The sequence below is a fragment of the Brassica napus genome, chromosome A6, assembly GCF_020379485.1.
Source record: "Brassica napus cultivar Da-Ae chromosome A6, Da-Ae, whole genome shotgun sequence".
NCBI classification, from domain to species: Eukaryota; Viridiplantae; Streptophyta; class Magnoliopsida; order Brassicales; family Brassicaceae; genus Brassica; species Brassica napus.
The window spans coordinates 586,568-604,421 of NC_063439.1; the positions used below are offsets into that span (position 1 = coordinate 586,568).

General features: G+C 29.3%; 3 protein-coding genes across 4 annotated transcripts; 2 read left to right on the plus strand and 1 right to left on the minus strand.

The window, feature by feature from the left end:
* Positions 1-652: 652 nt before the first annotated feature.
* Positions 653-2,896, minus strand: LOC106345819 (inactive GDSL esterase/lipase-like protein 25). The gene is made up of 5 exons (XM_048781743.1): positions 2,575-2,896; positions 2,329-2,444; positions 1,623-1,823; positions 1,293-1,545; positions 653-1,208 (listed from the first exon to the last, which is right to left on the minus strand). The coding sequence occupies exons 1-5, from the start codon at positions 2,810-2,812 to the stop codon at positions 832-834; spliced, it is 1,185 nt and encodes a 394-aa protein (XP_048637700.1). The 5' UTR covers positions 2,813-2,896; the 3' UTR covers positions 653-831.
* A 3,006-nt stretch (positions 2,897-5,902) lies between these two features.
* Positions 5,903-8,495, plus strand: LOC106345818 (GDSL esterase/lipase At1g54020-like). 2 transcript variants are annotated; one of them, XM_013785004.3, is made up of 5 exons: positions 5,903-6,219; positions 7,156-7,292; positions 7,440-7,640; positions 7,744-7,996; positions 8,085-8,495. In XM_013785004.3, exons 1-5 carry the CDS (start codon positions 5,964-5,966, stop codon positions 8,405-8,407), a joined length of 1,170 nt encoding a protein of 389 aa, XP_013640458.1. In that variant the 5' UTR covers positions 5,903-5,963; the 3' UTR covers positions 8,408-8,495. The 2 variants fall into 2 exon arrangements, with proteins under 2 accessions (XP_013640458.1, NP_001302819.1); NM_001315890.1 differs by having other exon boundaries at positions 5,959-6,219; positions 7,174-7,292; positions 8,085-8,474.
* A 5,710-nt stretch (positions 8,496-14,205) lies between these two features.
* On the plus strand, positions 14,206-16,909 carry LOC125610064 (GDSL esterase/lipase At1g54020-like). Its single transcript, XM_048781744.1, has 5 exons — positions 14,206-14,624; positions 15,587-15,705; positions 15,854-16,054; positions 16,158-16,410; positions 16,499-16,909. The coding sequence occupies exons 1-5, from the start codon at positions 14,369-14,371 to the stop codon at positions 16,819-16,821; spliced, it is 1,152 nt and encodes a 383-aa protein (XP_048637701.1). The 5' UTR covers positions 14,206-14,368; the 3' UTR covers positions 16,822-16,909.
* The last annotated feature ends 945 nt before the right edge of the window (positions 16,910-17,854 follow it).

Here is a 17,854-nt window from a genome sequence, read left to right on the forward strand (position 1 = left end):
ATATTTCACCTAACTCTTTAGTTTGTCAACAAAACATAATAATTAAATGTCACAATATATGATGGGAGATTCTAGACTATTAAGAGCATCTTTATTGGTGTCTCTTAAACTCGTCTCTTAGATGAAAATATATTTAAAATAAATTAAAAATAGAAAAAAATGAAAGAACTTATTTTATTTAAGAACAATAAGAGACGGTTTTTTACTGCCACATGTTTGACATTTATTGGTTTAAAAAATATGTTGTTATTTTATTTTAAAGGAGTTTGCGGTGAAGATTGAAGTTTGTGAAAGGGATGGTGATCGAGGAAGGAGTGCTCGAATTGGTACAAGATGTTTGAAGCTCAAAGTCATGATGAAGATAAAGGAGATGTGGTTAAGAGACCCCAATAGGATTGTAGCAATATAGGATAGAAAATTAAAGGTTTCCAATTACGTCAATTAAGTTAAGTTAATTGATATAATATTGGTTAAGAGACCCCAATGGGATTGTACCAATAAACATGCCCTAATGATATACGTCAGTTAACTTGCCTCTCTCGATGGTGTATAATGTTGGATTGAGATTGAAGAGAAACCCACATGATATTCAGATTAATAAGCTAGAGGAAATGAAGAAAAACGAAAGTTGAAATTTAGTACTGCTTGAAGATTACACCAAAAAAAATATACTGCTTGAAGAGGAGAACTAGATGGATACAACATGGGGTTATCTTGGACCAAAGGCCGAATGTTTTATTACAAAAAAAAATACCTTAGTTTTCTTGTCTTATTCTTTATTACAGTAACTTCATTAACTATCTTTGCCTTTAATCACATATTAATACAATATTAGATCAGAAATGAGCTAGCTTTATCAACTTGATAAAGCCATTGAGTCTCCATCTCCGATTCGATCTTCTTGATATCGTAAATACTCTCAATCTTGATCTGCCTCGGCCTAGTGGCAGCCATAGCTTCCTGTATATCGGCTAAGATGAATGTACTGTCAAGAGGAAGGAAAAGAAGCTCCCTAAGATTGTTAGGTCCAATCACTACCGGATCTGATCCCCACATCAAATGTCCAGCCTGAAGGTTCCCTTCTTGCGTCAAATGCTTGCCGTCGAAGAAGAGATAATCTTCAGGGTGAGCGCATACATTGTAAGTCGAGCAACTGCTTCCATTGACAGAGCCAGTACCACAACATGCAGCTATTCCCGTCTCAAATGCTTAATCAAAAATGATAAATGTCACAACTCTTTTTTTCTGTTAAAGATCAGAATATGGTTTGAATTATGATGGCAATGACTTACTGTAAGTCTTGGACTTGATAACTCTGTTCTGGATGGAGCTGAAGAAGTCGTAAAACGAGTACTGGAAACCACTGAGCTCTCGTGAAAGTTCAACCAAGAGCTGCAACAGCTTCTTGTTATGCAATGCCGCCATTTCTGAAGGCAATCTGACGCATTCCTGAACATTACCGCTTGCTTGTTTCACGGCCGGTAAGCAACCCAATGGTGCTAAGTTCTGTAACGCGAATTTTCTACCTCCAGACCCGTAAATCACCTAAAAAGTCGGTACATGATTGAACAAACCGAAAAAAATAATTAAAGATTTGTTGCTTCTTGATTCTTTTTTTTAACCTTTAGTTCTGCTTCTATTGAAGTAATGACGCGATCCACAAAAGCTTCTTTCTGATCAGCTGAGGGATTCGGATTGTTCTTGGCATAGTTCAAGTAATCATTAGAGCCGATGTAGAACAAATAGATAGCTTCAGAACGTGCTTGAATTGTCCATTTGTTCTTGTTTTCTGAGAACTTCATCACTTGTTGTGACAGAGTCAACTGTACAAACAAAAAAAAAGCAAAAAATCATATAAAGATCTATTTAACCTAAACTCTTTCACGTGTTGACCTAATTTCTACCATACTTATATATACATCTCTTTCTATTAGAGCTCACATTAATTCACTCTCTACACTTCATCACAAGTATCAGATTGTTCCAACTGCAATATATAACTGCAATAGAGATTTTTAAAAATCAATTCCAAATTTGGCTACAAACTTGATTTCAATGTAAGAACAAGAATTTGAATTTTTTTTTTCCGGTGGAAGTTCCTGGCTTTCAAGCCCATAATCTCTTCCAGAACTAGAGTCAACTTTTAAAATTCTAATTTCAAAAATAAACTTCTCTACCAAAAAGTATTCGGACTTTAACACAAGCAAAAGAACAAAAACTAAGAGTCAGCTTTAGAAATTCCGACTTTATAAATAACCTTTCGTATTATTAGAGGTTTGAAACAAGAACACAATTTGACGTTAAAGATCATAAGGGAAAAAAGCTGACCGTCTCCGGAGGGGAGCCGAGAACGGTGGCATCCGCGATGGCAAAGTTAGCTCCGTGAGAGAAATCCGACGTGCTGCGAAGAACCGGAGGGATTTGAGGAATATTCATGAAACCAGCTGCACAAAACATATGACAAATATCAGATTATATCCCAAACGAGTATAAACTTTAATAGTCATATTATATTCACTAACATGTTTTTATATTCATATTTCAGAAATGGAATTAAAAATATATAATAAATACCTAGATAGTCGGGAATGATAAGACCATCGGACCATCGTCCCGTAGCCTCTCCTAGAGTGTTTCCATACGGAGGAAAGCTAGCGTCGACACGATTCGAAGAGATAATCTGTTTATTGCCGGTGTCGTAAAGACCATCGCCGAAGACGAAGAGCGTCTGTGCTAAGGAAACGGTGGGGAAGTGAAGAAGAAGAAATGAGAAGAAGGAGAGAGAGAAGAGGTGAGATTTGGGATTCGCCATTGAGAGAAACCAAACCGACGTCTTGTTGTTTGGTCTGAGTTTTCTATCGACGGTGCTTATTAGTTAGTTAGTTAAAGACTTAAAGTTGTGGTTAGAGCCACGTGACCAACGATTGCATTTGTTTAAAACAAAAAAGTTACGGTGAAGACTTTTTTCTCGGTTAGTTTTTTTTTTTTTTTTTTAACAACAAACCAACGGCTAATATATTACTCAAACCACACTAGACTAGAACAACCAATGTAATAAAGCTCTCTATAAAAAGATTTCATAATCTTAGCTAAAGAATCCGTAATTTCATTATGTGCCCTTGGGATATGAGATATTTCGAATTCTGAAAAACATATTTGTAGCTCCATATTTGAGTCAATTCAGAATTTATATGTATAAAAATAAATAAAATATTACTATACATAATAATATGTTGATATATTTAGTTAGACCACTGATTGTAAGTATAAAAATTTAGATTGGTCTTCTTTTTCTTTTAGCAACAATTTAGATTGGTCAAGTTAACATATTACTTAGACCACAGATTTTGAGTGTGTATATATATATATAGTTTAATATATAAAAAACAGGTTAGTTAAGAACATTGCATTTAGTTCAGTTGTGCAAAACAACGAAATTAAAAATATTCTTAATCATGGTAAGTATAATTTTTAGCTTATTAAGAATATTGGTTTATGTTAATTTTTTTGGTGATAATCAGATAAAAATGTATTGATCGAAAACATATATTTAGTCTTTTTAATATCTGTTATGCTGTTTGAGTTATATTTTGAGGGGAGGACTTTATTTATTTTATTTTTTTGTCATCGAAGGAGAATTATTTAACTTTTAAATATTACAGTTATTTTGTGGATGTTCCTAAATTATGAAATATATATATATATATATATATATATATTAATTTTATAATTATTTCTTTTATATATAGTTTATTTTGAAACCAGAATAGATAAAAAGAAGGTAAAATAAAAAAACTTAAGTGACAAAAAATCATCAAAGGAATATTTATTAAGTGGTTTGATATAATTTTTTAAAGGAAAGTTATTATTTTAAAAATATCAATATTATAATTTAATTCCTTTTTGTGAAATCAAATTATTTATAAAATATATCCACGTTTAAAATTTTATAAACATATTTTTTTATATATGTGGTTCAGAAACCAGTATAAAAAGGAAATTCAAAAATAAAATATCTAATGAAAATATATCAGACAAATAAATATTTCAAATAACTTTGGAAAGATTTATAGATATTTTTTTTAGAAAAGTAAAACAAAACATTCATAAAAACTTAAAAATAAAAATATTGATAATGGCAAATACATAATAATTTTAATTCATTAAGGATATCAACGTAATTAACAATTTTTAGAATTAACGTGATCGCGACACGTAAAAAAATGATTTCTCAAATATTATTATAGAAATTGACTATAATTAACATCTTATTATAACTAGATATTGATCTACGCATATGCGCGGATATTAGTTCTTACATTTTTTATACATTGATGTTTATTTTTTTATAATTAGTTTTATTTATTTTAAATGTGTTGTAATATAACTAATTGTATTCAAAAGACCTGTACCGAATCGGATAGAAAATTATTTTTTACAAATATCAGAATTTGTATCAGACAAAATTTGTTATTTAGATATTTTTAGACTCATATACATATGAACCGAACTCATCCAGATCTAGAAGAACTCAACTCAAAATCCACACATAAATTTATAATATTCAAGCAGAGCCTTACAAAACAAACAAAATGATACCCGAAAGGAACACGTACCTAAATGGATAGCTAATGTTCATGCTGACTGATTTTATAAACTAATAAAAAGACTATTTCTATGGGTTTGGTTAAATTAAGTGAAACATAAAGAGTTTTTTTATTTAGTAAAATATTTATATGGGAGTGAAAAATTAAGTAACAATAAATGTAATACATTTTTATTATTTTGATTTAAGTTATTATTTTATTCACAAAAACATGTTTTTAGGCCGGCTACGTAATTTTCCACCGATTGAAACTAAAATTAAAAAAAAGTGTTAGTAAATCAAACTAAACCAAACTTTTAACTCAGTTATTTCATATTTTTGATTTTATAATTGGTAGTTTTCTGTATGGATCTTTATAGCTCTTATTGGGACAAGAATCTGTTTTTTAATATAATCCCCCTCTTCGAACTGCTGAGACTCCAACTTGGCACCTCTACTCAAGGTTTTACCATTAGAACTAGCAGCTCCGGATAAATGTTTTGTAATGCCTAAGTAATCATGCTCCACCGAGAGTGATGTGTTCGGAAATTTGTGTTGAATCTAAGTAAGGAGCATCGTCTGAAGATCGAACCTTTTAATGCTTTTTATATAGGTTAAGTGACATTTAGACAATACCTTTTAAACAATATCATTACAAGATTGGTCCTTTTTTGAATCAAATATTACAAGATTGGTCTATGCAAAACAGATCACTATATTACTATTTTATAATACTAATAAAAATAAAAAAAAATTAAAACATCCTATTCTTTTGTCCAACTATATTTTATTTAAAATGATTTAGTTTAAAATCAAAAACATGTAACAATTTAAAATGATTTACGTAATTACTTTTAACACTCTGGTTTGTCAACCCTTTTTAACTCTATTATGCTTTGTCAACTACGAGTTAAAAAGGAAATTATTTTGAAATATACCATAATCGCAAAAATGAAAATGTAATAAGTCATTAAATTTTCAAAGATTAACTAAAAACATATAATCTAAGAGATGGTTAAATTTTGGGTCCGTTAAATTTACGAAAAGTTAGGTACAAGTGGAATTAGTTTCAACCAATAACACATATCAAAAACGTGAGAGACTGAATAGTGAACACTTCACATTCACACCGCTGCCACTTTGTTTTTTTATACAATTATATTTTTTGTCAGCATGTATATAATTGTATTACAAGCATTATTTCTTTTCTGTAATTTGAAATGTTTTTGACATGTTACATTCAACAAAACTTGTCATTTAAAACTGTATTATTTCTAACTATTTTTGCTTCATATCTATATATATATATATATATATATATCTAGTAGTGGACACAAGAACTTATCAAACATATCTTACCATCCTCTGTTCCACAAAAATGGCACCCAACTTCAGTTTAGCGAGTGTTCTAGGGGTACTTCTTGTATTCACACTGTTCCACAACCCTATCATCGTCGCCGGACAACATATTCCGGCGGTGGCATTGTTCACATTCGGAGATTCCAACTTCGACGCCGGAAATAGAAAGTTCATTACAAGTGGTACACTTCCTCAAAACTTCTGGCCTTACGGTAAATCCCGAGATGACCCCAACGGCAAGTTATCGGATGGCAAAATTGTGCCGGACTTTATTGGTAAGTTTATTGTTTTTCTTTTTATGAACAACACAAGTTTATTGTTTTTTTACTAAAAAATATTGTTTTTCTTTTCTCTGTTTTCACCTTTTCTCCTGGAAACAACTATTTTTTTTTCGTATCGGAAAAAGAAACTGGGAAAACATATAATTTATGGCGTATTCGTGAGTTTATATATAAAATCAAAAAATAATTTAAAATTGAGTTCATGTTTGACAAAATTCTATAAAAATACTCCAACTAAATTTTGTTAAGCTTTTTAATATCTACTTTTTTTTGCTACCCATTTTAATACCCTAACTGATTATTTTACCATTTTAATATAGAAAATCTAAAATTATACCCATTTTAATACCCAAACTTTGTTTATTTTAATCAAAAAGGTTAATAAGTTTCAAATGAAAATTTAGAAAATCTCTAAAATTCACAAAATAATGTTAAAAATTCTAGTTTTATTTGAAGTTATTGGAATGAAAATAAATAAATTATGGAGAAAATTTTAAATTTAAAAAAATTAATTTTGAAGGAAAATAAATAAATTTGTTTTTTATTTCCAAAAATAAACTAAATTTGATATTTAAAAATTAAAACTTATTATACAATATAAGATTATGCAAAATTTGATTACTTTATTTCTAACACTTATTAAAAAATTATAATTTTTAAGATTGTTTGTGAATTTTAGAGATTTTTTAAATTTCCATTTGAAATTTATTAACCATTTTGATTAAAATAAACAAAGTTTGGATATTAAAATTGGCACATTTTTAAAATTTTATGTATTAAAATGGACAAAATAATTAGTTGGGATTATTAAATTGAGTAGCGAAAAAGTTTAGATTTTAAAAAATTTAACAAAATTTAGTTGGAGTATTTTTATGAAATTTATAAATGTGTGAAAATAGATTCATAATTAAAGTTCATAACATTAATGAGGGGTGAATAAAATGAAAGCAAAATTTATGGGGATTTCACACGATTTACCGCCGGCGCTTAAACCTGGCGCCGATGCCTCACGAGGAGCTAGCTTTGCCGTAGACTCCGCTACTATACTTGGGACTCCCAAAGACTCTGTAAGCTTCATTCGTTATATATATAGGTATATAGTGTATTACTATTATAATTATATCAGTCATAATTGTCATAAATTATTTGTTAAATAATTATAAGTAAAATTCTAGTACCTTTTGTAACGCATGGTTTAATTTTTTTTTTTATAGTTGAATCTGAATCAACAAGTGAGGAAATTCGATCAGATGAGATCAAACTGGAACGATGATTACATTCTGAAATCATTGTTTATGATATCCATGGGTATGGAAGATTACTTAAACTTTACCAAAAGCAATCCTGCTGCCGATGGCTCTGCTCAAGAAGCTTTTGTCACTTCAGTCAGTAGCAGACTAAAATACAATATCGAGGTAATTAAGTCCTTTTACACTTAGAAATGAATGGGAAAATTAGTTAATACTTAATAGTATCCATAATATTCGTTACTGTAAATAATGTATGTGAATATTGCAGATGTTGTATTCATTCGGAGCTAGTAAGTTCGTTGTATATACGTTACCGCCACTAGGTTGTTTACCTATCGTGAGACAAGATTTTAACACTGGTAACGACTGTTACGAGAAACTCAACGATTTGGCTAAACTACACAACGCTAAAATCGGACCGATGCTGAATGACTTAGCGACAGCCAAACCGGGTTTCCAATTCACCGTCTTCGATTTCTACAATGTTATTCTTCGCAGGACACAAAGAAACATGAACTTCCGTAAGTATTATAATATATACATACACTAGTAACAGTTAACATCGTTATTTAGAACTAGTATTTGATCATACTTGTTGTGATTGACTAGGTTTCTCCCTTACCAATGTATCGTGTTGCGGTACTGGGACGCACAACGCATATGGTTGCGGTTTACCCAACGTGCACTCGAAGCTGTGCGAGTATCAAAGGTCTTACCTTTACTTCGATGGACGTCACAACTCAGAGAAGGCACAAGAATCATTCGCTCATCTTCTCTTCGGAGCCGACCCAAACGTTATCCAACCCATGAACATTCGTGAACTTATTACCTATCCTGTTAATACAAATATGTCTGAGTTTTGGAAAGAACCAGTGGAGAGGAATTTATCGTTAGTCCACGACAATGTCGTCAGTGCCAGTGAATCTATGTAGCTCGTCTAGTTCGGAGCTTAATAATTACTCCTAAATAAAATGTTATCCTGTGCTTTTTGTAATAAATAAAAAGTTCGTGTTTTGTTAATGGTATTTTGAAAACATACACACTTCGTCACTATTAGAGCATCTCCAACCCCACTCTATTTTTCACTCTAAAATAGAGTTTAGAGTAAAAAATGCTCCAATGATATTCTATTTCTTACTCTATAATAGAGTGAAAAATAGGTTTACTCCAAATATAGAGTAATTTGTTTTTTGTTTGTTCATCACTCAATTTTTTACTCTAAAATAGAGTACCATTAGAGCAAATTCAAACTCTATTATAGAGTTACTCTATTTTAGAGTAAAAAATAGAGTAATCCATTGGAAATGGTCTTAAAAAGCAAACTAGAACTCTGACGACACCGATAATCCATTAAAAGCAAAAAGCAGTCTCCTTAAAATTTGTTTTTACAACCTCGCAAATAAGTTAATTATAATTTGTTTTGGTTGGTTACACAAACCTGACCAATAATGTTTACAAAGAAATATTGTACAAACCTGATACTGTTAAAACGATGTTGTTGGATCATTTTGTGCTAGTGTGGTCTTAGCATTGATCGGGGATAATTATCTTCTGATGTTACTGTAAGTTAGGATTCGGGCTATATTTATGTTTGATCGATGAGACACAGTTTTTTTTTCACGAGATTCGGTTGTCCCTACATTTCCGGAACCTAATCTAGAAACAAATCCACTCGACAAATAAAACAATTACAATTGCAAATGGTATCAAGTACACTTAGTTTGATCTACCGTTATTTTCTACATGGATTATGGAAACTGTAACAAGCACATCATGCTTGACTACCACCAGTAGCATTAGTGCATCAATGTCTTTTCCGACAATGCAGTGTCCTTAGAACTACCAGAAACATATCTCATCATTTTGTGTGATGGGACGATGTCACACACATTCATATGCATCTCAAAAATAAAATCTTAGACGTGTGAATATTTTTATATTTCTTTTTTTTGAACATAATATTTTTTTATTTCTATCTTACAAGAAAAACGTATAACTCTCGATGGCAACAATTCTCGTAGGGTTGTTGGAATCAACGATTCCGGGTGACTTTTCAAGAAACGTCAAATCATCGGAGTTTGGGTCTCGGAAAATCATAGTTATGGCTAAGTTCTCGGAATGTTACTGACATACCATGTTCTCGGTATGATGGTGAGAACTTTTGGCGAAAATTTATTGGTATTTTCCGAGGTTTCAATGAACTTCATGATCACAAAATCATGTGCTATTTCCTGAGAAGAGTTGTCAATATTAAAAAGAACAAATTTCTCATATCATCAACTCATTGGATTTGGGTTCCTGCTGAATTTTTATGTCTTTACCCAGATTTGGGTAAGGTTGTTTTCTCTGCTTCAAAGACAATTCTTAAGTCTTTTCATGCTCTGTTTTTGAGACAGTTCTTGAATCGATCATGATCTGTTCTAAGATAGTTCTTAAATCGTTATGCTCTGTTTTTGAGCAATCAGCAATCGCTAGTACTAAAATCAGGATGTCCGCGTATGAGACAAATCAAGATCGAAAAGGCTACGCAAATGAAGATATTCATTTTGGATAATGATCGCTTACGCCTACCCACGTGAGCAGAAGAAGACAAACATTTGTAAAGGATGTTACTTGGACGCACCTATCTAAAAATTATTTATTAACCAATTCAATTTGACATAATTATAGAGAAACTATTAATTAACCCGTTTCATACGTGAATTTTACTGATCATTTGTTATTAACAAATTTCTTCACAAATATTTGAAAGTGACTTACGAGTTTTGTTCTCCAGTTAGTAGCTTTACTTAATACTATGTTAAGATCTGCGCCATGCGGGGAATGAAAATTATATATATATATATTATTTTATATATTATATATTTATAACATATTATGAAATAATAAATATATATTAAATAATTAAAAAATCATTATCTACTACTTATATAATTAAATTGGTGCAAACATATAAATAAATTTTATAAATCGAAAAAATATTTTTTCTATTTGAAATGATATATAATTAATTTAAATGATAGTAACATACATATGGTATATTTTAATATTAATATTTATTAGATGATACTTTTTGCTCATATTTTTTTTTTATCATTTGTATATGTTATAGAAAAAGTCTAAATTAGTGATAACAAAATTTTCATTGTGGGATTAGTGGTTTAAGTAATTTATAATACTTTAAAAATTAAGTTGTCAATATTTTTTCAAATTTTTTTATCAAAAAAATGTTCAAAGTAAATTTCAAAATTAAGATATTTATGTATTTTTATATGGCATATAGTTTAATTTAAAATGATACATAAATTTATATATCTTTTATTTTTGATACTTATTAAATGAGACTTTTAATTTATATTATTTTTTAATTATTTGTATCATGTCATAACAAAAGTTTTAAATCATAGATCACAAAATTTGAATGTGAAATTTTTAACAGTTTTTATAATTTATACGCGTTTTTAAAAATTCAAAATATAATATATAAATAATTTTTTTATTTTTATTATATAATTACTATGATTGTTTAATTTACTTTAATATCTTAAAATTAAACAAAGATAATTATAATACACACTTATTTTTATCAAATATTTATTATTCAAACTCATTAATTGTCATATATACTTTAGCCACATTAGGAAATTCTATAATCTTATTTAAGGAAATAATGAAGCACATTAATAATGTATTTATTATTGTGGTTTAATAAAAAACTTATTATATATTTAGATGGACCAACCTAATACTCTAAGGATTCTAAGAATCATTCTAGTGATGACACGTGGCTATAAAAAAATGTTGCAATGCTTCTCAAATAATATATAAGGGATATACACTTAGCAATATTTTTAAAATTGATTAAAATGGTTAATGAACATTAATTTGTTTTTGGGAAATTTGCCAAATAGAACAAAAAAATACACTCTTTGTCTCTTTGGTATAAAACTAACCTAAATTAATCCCTTTAGTATATTTGCTTAAAACCTCAATCTAACATTTACTTTATCAATTAACAATTTAAAACTTATTTTATATATCAATTAAAAAAAAATCAAAATCTAATTTTAATAAAATGGAAAAATTCCAGATCACTATTTTTTTTATCAATTAACAATTCTGTTTAGTTTTATTTTTTGATAATTATACAATTTTATATTATTTTTTTAATTTTATGCAATTTGATTTAAAATAAATCAATTTTTTTTTTGAAAATTAGTTTAAAAAATCAAAGAAATAAATGAAAATCAATTTTGTTTGACAAGATAATCACTGAAACACACGTTTTAAGAAAGTAAAAAAAATTCTAAATATTTTAAGAATATTTTATAATTGAACTTGCCATTTTTTGAAAATATGATTATTCTTATCCGTAAAAATGTAGAAGTTGCGTTTAAAATAATGTAGCTACCTTTGAAATATGTACACTTCGCATTTCTCATATTTAGATTTTTTATTTAATAATAGATTACTGATTCTAATGAAAGTAGAATAACTTATTTAACCTGGAATTCATTTTCTATATCTTCCTTCCGTATAATTAATTAGAAACTTTGATTTCAAAAGTTTTACAACTCAAAAAATTTACCAGTATGTGTATATGAGTAATTCATTAATTTTTATAATTTTTTATTCATAAAACTATTTATTTCATTAAATTTGATAAATGGAAAGGATAATTAAAACAAATATAGAATAAAAAGGTTTTATACTAATAGGATAAAATGTGTGTTTTGTTCTATTTTGGTAAATTTTCCTTTGTTTTTTTTATTAAACAATAATTTGGCATCCTTCAAACACCGATTAGACAACTTTTGGACTATAAAATTAGAATAAAACACAAAACTACTAATTAAACATAGCGTGTCGAGCGAGATTAATATTTCTAATACAACTAAGTGAGCAACAATGAAAATGAAGTGAGTTAACTGATCAATGATAGTCAAGGGAATAAGTTCTGACAATTTATTTGGTTTTAAATGTAATGAAATATATTTATTATCATCAGGAACGTGCATTTTAGAGGCTAAGACCATTTTCGATGGTTTACTCTATTTTTTACTCTACAATAGAGTAACTCTATAATAGAGTTTGAATTTGCTTCAATGATACTCTATTTTAGAGTAGAAAATAGAGTGATAAACAAAAAAAAACAAGTTACTCTATATTTGAAGTAAAATTATTTTTCACTCTATTATAAAGTGAGAAATAGAATACCATTGGAATATTTTTACTCTAAACTCTATTTTATAGTGAAAAAATAAAATGGGGGTTGGAATATGAATCTTAAACCCGCGTGAAACAAATAAAGCATCCAGAATAAGTTAAGTGAAAATAGAAAATATGATAATGGTAGTAGTAGGCTAGTAGTAGCCACGACGATACCACGTTCAAATGAAAGATATAAAAACAAAACGTTCAAAGATTTTCACGTTGCGGAGACCAAACGTGTTCCGCGGTCCAACTTTGGCGGCACGATACCAAGAAACTTTATCCAAAAAACTTAAACGTAAACCAACCATAAGTGTTACAAAAAATAAAATAAAACCAACCATAGCAAAAGAAAAACCATAAAGAAGCCATTTGCACTAAAATATGAAAATATGATATAAACTTATAAATTAAAAATAGCAAGCATTAGTTTTTTTTATTTAGTAAAATATTTATATGGAGTGGAAAATTAAGTAACAATAAATGTAATACATTTTTATTATTTTGATTTAAGTTATTATTTTATTCACAAAAACATGTTTTTGGGCCGGCTACGTAATTTTCCACCGATTGAAACTAAAATTAAAAAAAAGTGTTAGTAAATCAAACTAAACCAAACTTTTAACTCAGTTATTTCATATTTTTGATTTTATAATTGGTAGTTTTCTGTATGGATCTTTATAGCTCTTATTGGGACAAGAATCTGTTTTTTAATATAATCCCCCTCTTCGAACTGCTGAGACTCCAACTTGGCACCTCTACTCAAGGTTTTACCATTAGAACTAGCAGCTCCGGATAAATGTTTTGTAATGCCTAAGTAATCATGCTCCACCGAGAGTGATGTGTTCGGAAATTTGTGTTGAATCTAAGTAAGGAGCATCGTCTGAAGATCGAACCTTTTAATGCTTTTTATATAGGTTAAGTGACATTTAGACAATACCTTTTAAACAATATCATTACAAGATTGGTCCTTTTTTGAATCAAATATTACAAGATTGGTCTATGCAAAACAGATCACTATATTACTATTTTATAATACTAATAAAAATAAAAAAAAATTAAAACATCCTATTCTTTTGTCCAACTATATTTTATTTAAAATGATTTAGTTTAAAATCAAAAACATGTAACAATTTAAAATGATTTACGTAATTACTTTTAACACTCTGGTTTGTCAACCCTTTTTAACTCTATTATGCTTTGTCAACTACGAGTTAAAAAGGAAATTATTTTGAAATATACCATAATCGCAAAAATGAAAATGTAATAAGTCATTAAATTTTCAAAGATTAACTAAAAACATATAATCTAAGAGATGGTTAAATTTTGGGTCCGTTAAATTTACGAAAAGTTAGGTACAAGTGGAATTAGTTTCAACCAATAACACATATCAAAAACGTGAGAGACTGAATAGTGAACACTTCACATTCACACCGCTGCCACTTTGTTTTTTTATACAATTATATTTTTTGTCAGCATGTATATAATTGTATTACAAGCATTATTTCTTTTCTGTAATTTGAAATGTTTTTGACATGTTACATTCAACAAAACTTGTCATTTAAAACTGTATTATTTCTAACTATTTTTGCTTCATATCTATATATATATATATATATATATATCTAGTAGTGGACACAAGAACTTATCAAACATATCTTACCATCCTCTGTTCCACAAAAATGGCACCCAACTTCAGTTTAGCGAGTGTTCTAGGGGTACTTCTTGTATTCACACTGTTCCACAACCCTATCATCGTCGCCGGACAACATATTCCGGCGGTGGCATTGTTCACATTCGGAGATTCCAACTTCGACGCCGGAAATAGAAAGTTCATTACAAGTGGTACACTTCCTCAAAACTTCTGGCCTTACGGTAAATCCCGAGATGACCCCAACGGCAAGTTATCGGATGGCAAAATTGTGCCGGACTTTATTGGTAAGTTTATTGTTTTTCTTTTTATGAACAACACAAGTTTATTGTTTTTTTACTAAAAAATATTGTTTTTCTTTTCTCTGTTTTCACCTTTTCTCCTGGAAACAACTATTTTTTTTCGTATCGGAAAAAGAAACTGGGAAAACATATAATTTATGGCGTATTCGTGAGTTTATATATAAAATCAAAAAATAATTTAAAATTGAGTTCATGTTTGACAAAATTCTATAAAAATACTCCAACTAAATTTTGTTAAGCTTTTTAATATTACTTTTTTTTGCTACCCATTTTAATACCCTAACTGATTATTTTACCATTTTAATATAGAAAATCTAAAATTATACCCATTTTAATACCCAAACTTTTTTATTTTAATCAAAAAGGTTAATAAGTTTCAAATGAAAATTTAGAAAATCTCTAAAATTCACAAAATAATCTTAAAAATTCTAGTTTTATTTGAAGTTATTGGAATGAAAATAAATAAATTATGGAGAAAATTTTAAATTTAAAAAAATTTTGAAGGAAAATAAATAAATTTGTTTTCTATTTCCAAAAATAAACTAAATTTGATATTTAAAAATTAAAACTTATTATACAATATAAGATTATGCAAAATTTGATTACTTTATTTCTAACACTTATTAGAAAATTATAATTTTTAAGATTGTTTGTGAATTTTAGAGATTTTTTAAATTTCCATTTGAAATTTATTAACCATTTTGATTAAAATAAACAAAGTTTGGATATTAAAATTGGCACATTTTTAAAATTTTATGTATTAAAATGGACAAAATAATTAGTTGGGATTATTAAATTGAGTAGCGAAAAAGTTTAGATTTTAAAAAATTTAACAAAATTTAGTTGGAGTATTTTTATGAAATTTATAAATATGCATTTTATAAATGTGTGAAAATAGATTCATAATTAAAGTTCATAACATTAATGAGGGGTGAATAAAATGACAGCAAAATTTATGGGGATTTCACACGATTTACCGCCGGCGCTTAAACCTGGCGCCGATGCCTCACGAGGAGCTAGCTTTGCCGTAGACTCCGCTACTATACTTGGGACTCCCAAAGACTCTGTAAGCTTCATTCGTTATATATATAGGTATATAGTGTATTACTATTATAATTATATCAGTCATAATTGTCATAAATTATTTGTTAAATAATTATCAGTAAAATTCTAGTACCTTTTGTAACGCATGGTTTAATTTTTTTTTTTTATAGTTGAATCTGAATCAACAAGTGAGGAAATTCGATCAGATGAGATCAAACTGGAACGATGATTACATTCTGAAATCATTGTTTATGATATCCATGGGTATGGAAGATTACTTAAACTTTACCAAAAGCAATCCTGCTGCCGATGGCTCTGCTCAAGAAGCTTTTGTCACTTCAGTCAGTAGCAGACTAAAATACAATATCGAGGTAATTAAGTCCTTTTACACTTAGAAATGAATGGGAAAATTAGTTAATACTTAATAGTATCCATAATATTCGTTACTGTAAATAATGTATGTGAATATTGCAGATGTTGTATTCATTCGGAGCTAGTAAGTTCGTTGTATATACGTTACCGCCACTAGGTTGTTTACCTATCGTGAGACAAGATTTTAACACTGGTAACGACTGTTACGAGAAACTCAACGATTTGGCTAAACTACACAACGCTAAAATCGGACCGATGCTGAATGACTTAGCGACAGCCAAACCGGGTTTCCAATTCACCGTCTTCGATTTCTACAATGTTATTCTTCGCAGGACACAAAGAAACATGAACTTCCGTAAGTATTATAATATATACATACACTAGTAACAGTTAACATCGTTATTTAGAACTAGTATTTGATCATACTTGTTGTGATTGACTAGGTTTCTCCCTTACCAATGTATCGTGTTGCGGTACTGGGACGCACAACGCATATGGTTGCGGTTTACCCAACGTGCACTCGAAGCTGTGCGAGTATCAAAGGTCTTACCTTTACTTCGATGGACGTCACAACTCAGAGAAGGCACAAGAATCATTCGCTCATCTTCTCTTCGGAGCCGACCCAAACGTTATCCAACCCATGAACATTCGTGAACTTATTACCTATCCTGTTAATACAAATATGTCTGAGTTTTGGAAAGAACCAGTGGAGAGGAATTTATCGTTAGTCCACGACAATGTCGTCAGTGCCAGTGAATCTATGTAGCTCGTCTAGTTCGGAGCTTAATAATTACTCCTAAATAAAATGTTATCCTGTGCTTTTTGTAATAAATAAAAAGTTCGTGTTTTGTTAATGGTATTTTGAAAACATACACACTTCGTCACTATTAGAGCATCTCCAACCCCACTCTATTTTTCACTCTAAAATAGAGTTTAGAGTAAAAAATGCTCCAATGATATTCTATTTCTTACTCTATAATAGAGTGAAAAATAGGTTTACTCCAAATATAGAGTAATTTGTTTTTTGTTTGTTCATCACTCAATTTTTTACTCTAAAATAGAGTACCATTAGAGCAAATTCAAACTCTATTATAGAGTTACTCTATTTTAGAGTAAAAAATAGAGTAATCCATTGGAAATGGTCTTAAAAAGCAAACTAGAACTCTGACGACACCGATAATCCATTAAAAGCAAAAAGCAGTCTCCTTAAAATTTGTTTTTACAACCTCGCAAATAAGTTAATTATAATTTGTTTTGGTTGGTTACACAAACCTGACCAATAATGTTTACAAAGAAATATTGTACAAACCTGATACTGTTAAAACGATGTTGTTGGATCATTTTGTGCTAGTGTGGTCTTAGCATTGATCGGGGATAATTATCTTCTGATGTTACTGTAAGTTAGGATTCGGGCTATATTTATGTTTGATCGATGAGACACAGTTTTTTTTCACGAGATTCGGTTGTCCCTACATTTCCGGAACCTAATCTAGAAACAAATCCACTCGACAAATAAAACAATTACAATTGCAAATGGTATCAAGTACACTTAGTTTGATCTACCGTTATTTTCTACATGGATTATGGAAACTGTAACAAGCACATCATGCTTGACTACCACCAGTAGCATTAGTGCATCAATGTCTTTTCCGACAATGCAGTGTCCTTAGAACTACCAGAAACATATCTCATCATTTTGTGTGATGGGACGATGTCACACACATTCATATGCATCTCAAAAATAAAATCTTAGGCGTGTGAATATTTTTATATTTCTATCTTACAAGAAAAACGTATAA

Bases quoted from the DNA above. Each gene is read 5' to 3' on its own strand.
- LOC125610064 (XM_048781744.1), top strand. From the start codon at position 14,369: ATGGCACCCAACTTCAGTTTAGCGAGTGTTCTAGGGGTACTTCTTGTA. The intron at 16,055-16,157 runs GTAATTAAGTCC...TGAATATTGCAG, and splicing joins GACTAAAATACAATATCGAG to ATGTTGTATTCATTCGGAGC. The intron at 16,411-16,498 runs GTAAGTATTATA...GTGATTGACTAG, and splicing joins ACAAAGAAACATGAACTTCC to GTTTCTCCCTTACCAATGTA.
- LOC106345819 (XM_048781743.1), bottom strand. From the start codon at position 2,812: ATGGCGAATCCCAAATCTCACCTCTTCTCTCTCTCCTTCTTCTCATTT. The intron at 1,824-2,328 runs GTCAGCTTTTTT...TTGTTTGTACAG, and splicing joins TCGGCTCCCCTCCGGAGACG to TTGACTCTGTCACAACAAGT. The intron at 1,209-1,292 runs GTAAGTCATTGC...TTTTTGATTAAG, and splicing joins TATCAAGTCCAAGACTTACA to CATTTGAGACGGGAATAGCT.
- LOC106345818 (XM_013785004.3), top strand. From the start codon at position 5,964: ATGGCACCCAACTTCAGTTTAGCGAGTGTTCTAGGGGTACTTCTTGTA. The intron at 7,293-7,439 runs GTAAGCTTCATT...TTTTTTTTATAG, and splicing joins TTGGGACTCCCAAAGACTCT to TTGAATCTGAATCAACAAGT. The intron at 7,641-7,743 runs GTAATTAAGTCC...TGAATATTGCAG, and splicing joins GACTAAAATACAATATCGAG to ATGTTGTATTCATTCGGAGC.